This window comes from Penaeus monodon, chromosome 4 (genome assembly GCF_015228065.2).
Source record: "Penaeus monodon isolate SGIC_2016 chromosome 4, NSTDA_Pmon_1, whole genome shotgun sequence".
Lineage (NCBI taxonomy): Eukaryota > Metazoa > Arthropoda > Malacostraca > Decapoda > Penaeidae > Penaeus > Penaeus monodon.
This window is the reverse complement of record NC_051389.1, coordinates 5,309,521-5,314,520: the sequence shown is the minus strand read 5'-3', so window position 1 is coordinate 5,314,520 and position 5,000 is coordinate 5,309,521. Positions and strand designations below refer to the sequence as shown.

Genomic DNA, 5,000 nt, shown 5'->3' with positions numbered 1-5,000 from the left:
ATATTCCTCTAAAAACAATCTTCAAACTTAAAACCTGCAGATCCAGCGAAGGACCAAGAGATCGTCAGTGCAGGTAGTGCAGGACAAGTCGTTCCTGGCGTTGTAGAAGGGCGCCGCCTGCCTGGACGTCCGTAGTTCCCGACAGACAGAAAGACCTTGACAAGGACCACGAAGATGTGTGAAGGAGTACGCCGTCGACGGAGACCTGGACGAGGACTGCGAGGAGGTGCGGACGTCGAGGACCAAAACGAAGAGGACGACAAGGAAGAACAAAAGTAGAGGAGGCAGAAGTACAGTGCGCACGAGAACGATGAGATGATGCAGTAAAACATTACACGAAGACCAGGAAGAACGCCAAGACGATGAAGCTAGGACCAAGTGGAGGACAGCCTCGAAGGTCGAAGGCAGCCGCAGACCATCGGCTCCTCGGCAAAGCGAATCCATCCGTCTTCGTGTTAACACCCAGACCTTGTTAACAAGCCGTCCTCACGCCGTTTTTCCAGACTTTTACGGTTTGTGCTTATTTATCTCTATATGCAGTATTCTCACAGCAGCAATAAATTAAGGCTCTTACACAGAACCTGGACCTTACTGTGTGCCTCCACATCTCAGGTTTGTGCAAAACGTTTTCAGAATATAGTTAGAGTGTATCACATATCAAAGTATTGACGATTACTTTATGTTTGTGGCTAGAAACATTCTTCTCGTATATTACATGGACAATTTACAAGACAGAAACCCCATAATAGCCTATTGTAATGAGTGTAGGAATAGCTGGTAGCCAGTTGCTCATGGATTTGACACATATAAGGTAAGGGTTGAGTGGGCTCTCCTCCCGTGCCGCAATATTCGACCAGGCGGCCATTTCCCTACGTGCGTTTTTTGAATGGCAGACATTTCCCTGCTCGAAATTTTGTGTAGTGAAATACCTACCCATATGCCGCGCAAAAATAAACGGTAGTGAAAGAGACCTACTGTCTTGGTGATCTAATGGCCCTGCGCAAATTTGTCAGTCACAAGTCAGTTCTGATACACTCTTAGAGTATAATCAGGTAGGAGGATGAGGCACACACAAAACTAATCGAACAAAAGAAGGCTGAGATAAATGCTCCTTCCAAGATTTTACAGTTACAGACCAGTCACGCTACCTCTATAAAACTCTACATACAGGTCTGTGGCTGAATTTAACTATAAATCATATTTAGAAATGGTGTTACTTGCCAGTGCAGCTTTCCTTACAGCAATATTTACTGAAATGGTAAAAACTGTTTGCTTTCTGCTTGGAAGTTACTACTTACATTATATATTAATAAGCATCATTTGAAGTGAAATTTCTTTGGATGACTTACTTTTTTCCCTAAAAGTATTGAATGTAGAGTTGCGCACACTAGGGATGGGCGTATCGATACCAAAGTACCGATATTTTCGATATTACCTTGGTATTGAAAGTATCGATGAAAATCGATACTAACATCACATAATAATATGCAACAGTTGCGGAAGAGGTCAGCAAGCAAGATGTTATAAAATAAATAAGTAAATAAAGTCATGAAAACTCAAGGAGAAGGGAAATCAGGTGAGGTCGCGAAGTCTACTAATTGACTTAGTGGCTGACTTGTGAAATCATCTCTGTGTAGAGACATTTCCTAGTGAACACATTTTCCCGGCAGCCTTGGGTTAAGTTGCTGGCTTCCAATACACTTGGCAAATCAGAGGCACTATTTTGCACCGTATGAACGACTGTTTTATGAAAAAAAAAGTCAGATGCCATTTTATTGCAATACTTACACGAGTGGCACAATACTTTTGCTTCCGTTGACCACTGCTAACACAGTGTGCATTCGATATATTTCACTTTATTTCCCCTAAATCTGTGTTCATGGTAGGGCTAGCTAGTTGCCTTGCATAGGCAGTAGTTATCGGCAGCTGAGAAGAAGAAAGAAAGAAAGGGAAATACGTACTTATAATGTATCACATTAGTATATGAATGTATCAGCGAGTGTTACTATGGTATTAATTAAAAAATAACCTATGAAGGGCAGAGAGCAGATTGTTTCGAGACTTCTAGTTGACTGTGAAAGAACAAAATCTTTTAAATAACTTCCATATTCAGAGTCAAAGTAGAGAGCAAGGGCATGCGTCTTTGGTTCATAAAGCATATCAGATGATTAGATTGATTTGTAATGAATATTTTCGATAGATTTTTTTGTTACCATTTCATAACAGTGTCTTTCCTTAAATAAAGAATAAAAATAATCCCAATTGCCTAAAAAAAAAAAAAAAAACGCACACACACACACACACACACACACACACACACACACACACACACACACACACACACACACACACATATATATATATATATATATATATATATATATATGTATATATATATATATATATATATATATATATATATATATATATATATATATATATAACTCCATTTCCTTTTTCTCTTTACTTTCCGGGAGCTAAATCTCACAACCGCAGCTTATGACGACTTCACTTATCTACCCAAAGCTAAAGAGCGGACGTGGATGAGCTCGCATAAGTGAGAGGGCAAGGAGCTTGAGTTTATACAGATTGAGAGCTTCAAGCTTGTGGGAATTGTATCGAGGGTGTTTCTTTTTCTTCCAGATGTAGTGGAATCTCAACTACACCATGTGTGGCTAATTGTCTTGCTTGGTATCTTTGGCGGCAGCAAGAACAACAAGTGGCGCAGTTTGAGTGTTAACTTCTCCACAGTCCCAAGCCACTTTCCTTGCAACATATTTACAACCACTGAAAGTAATTACGACAATAGACAACAGAAAAGTTCAGCATATCAATATAGCCTTAAAATAGCAACGTGTATCATATATAAGGGGGAGAGAGAGGGGAGAGAGAGAGAGAGAGAGAGAGAGAAGAGAGATGAGAGAGAGAGAGAGAGAGAGAGAGAGAGGAGAGAGAGAGAGAGAGAGAGAGAGAGAGAGAGGAGAGGAGAGAGAGAAGAGAGAGAAGAGAGAGAGGAGAGGAGAGGAGAGAGAGAGAGAGAGAGAGGAGAGAGAGAGAGAGAGAGAGAGAGAGAGAGAGAGAGAGAGAGAGAGAGAGAGAGAGAGACCGGAGAGTGAGAGAAAGACTTTGACAAGTTTACTGAGACAAAAGCTTACGTCTCAAAATGAGAGAGGGAGAGAGCGGTCATATTCAAATCGTTCTGTGGCATATATATATATATATATATATATATATATATATATATATATATATATATATATATATATATATATATGTGTGTGTGTGTGTGTGTGTGTGTGTGTGTGTGTGTGTGTGTGTGTGTGTGTGTGTGTGTGTGTGTGTACATGTAACATGAAAATAGTTATAAAGCACATAAACTTTTAATACCATAATGTAGATATGATACGCAACTCTGTAACTTATGAGATGTTACAATTTTTCTCATTTTCATATGGGTCATAGCTATAATGGACTTTAAAGATAATCTAAGCTTGCATTTTATATTAGTTGCAATTTTGTAAAATGTAGAAACCCAAAGTATTATGTAATAGTGTAGAAAAAAACTGCTGTCGATTCCCAAGGAATAGGGTGGGGCATCAAATTATAAAAAAAAAAAAATCAAGCAACAACTTCAGGCTTTTCATAGATAACTATAGGCTCTTTATACACTACTTTATGCTCTTTAAACACAACTTTATGCTGTTCATAAACAACTTTATGCTTTTTATTTGTCGTTACTACCCAATAAGCTGTTTGCGCATCAGAGTGCCATGATAGGGCCTTTCTCCCCATACATTGTAATACGAGAATGCGTTTTTAAAAATGTTCGCATTTTTTTCGGTGTATTAACTAAAGGCACTTACTCTAGAGAGTAACAGTAAGAGGGTTAACACACAAATAAACAATACTGAAATAAGCAACATTTAAATTTGCCGCATTTTGGGAAGATCGCCTGGAGGTATTAACGTACCTTGGTAACTTCTTCTTTTTTTTTCTATTACATCGAAGTTTATCAGTGGCAATCATTAAAAAGTCATATTATTTCTTAGATATATAAGATCTGATCACGTACTATAAAGTTATACGTAGATAGGAAAGTGCCCATCCTCAATTACACAGGAAGTGCGAGTCAGAGTAAATGCGCACATTAGGAATTGCTTCTAACAAGGTTATAATACTGATTTAGCATTCACTCACAGCTTATGTCACTAATTTCACATTTACTCAAAATTCACTCATAGCTTATGATAATAATTTAACATTTACTTATAATATTTACTTATAGCTTATAACACTATTTTCACATTTACTCATAACTTATGACACTGATTTAGCATTGACTCTTAGCCTATGATACCAATTTACTCATGGTTTATATTAATTTCATATTTACTCATAACTTACGATGATGATTTAGTATTTACTCATGCCTCATGAACCTAATTTCACATTTAATCATAGCTTTTGACACCGATTTTGTATTTACTCAGCTCATAGCTTATATTAAATATTTCATATTTAATCATAGTTTGTAATACAAATTTCACATTTACTTAAATAATATTTGTAAACTTGACCTACCCTAACCTTTGAATCAAGCTATTAGTTACTCAGCCAATTAAACCTTTATCATATCAGAGTCCTTGTGAGAGAATTTTCCTTTTTTTATTCACAGGGAAATAGGACGGAGGCAATGTCACAAGCTTAAGGCAGATATCATGAAGAAGCTTAGAGAAGTTGTGTTACTGATATTTGCCATCCTAGATGTTGATGTAACAAGTAAGTAATTCCAGGTTTGACATTTGTAGGTTTAGGTGTCTTTCCCATTGCCATATATCATGTATCTTTTGGATTTATTTTTCCTAGTTCATTGCCTTTGGTCCATTGTACTTTATACATGTATATCAGGATGCAGTAGATGATATCTAATAATTACTATTACTTGTGATATTATTTGTAAATGCAGTTAATGCAGTTAAATAAAAGAATTAACAAGAATA

At 37.1% G+C, this 5,000-nt stretch overlaps 1 protein-coding gene across 3 annotated transcripts in view; it reads left to right on the top strand.

The window, feature by feature from the left end:
* The first annotated feature begins 3,854 nt into the window (after positions 1–3,854).
* The window catches only part of LOC119569148, an 8,620-nt gene continuing 7,474 nt past the window's right edge, over positions 3,855–5,000 (top strand). Inside the window, exons 1-2 of one of the 3 annotated variants that reach the window (XM_037917451.1) lie at positions 3,855–3,974; positions 4,676–4,779. In XM_037917451.1, the coding sequence (XP_037773379.1) occupies positions 4,719–4,779 (61 nt within the window). In that variant the 5' untranslated portion in view covers positions 3,855–3,974; positions 4,676–4,718. Of the gene's footprint in view, positions 3,975–4,011; positions 4,169–4,675; positions 4,780–5,000 lie in introns of those variants that run through there. The other 2 variants (XM_037917454.1, XM_037917444.1) reach the window with 2 other exon arrangements.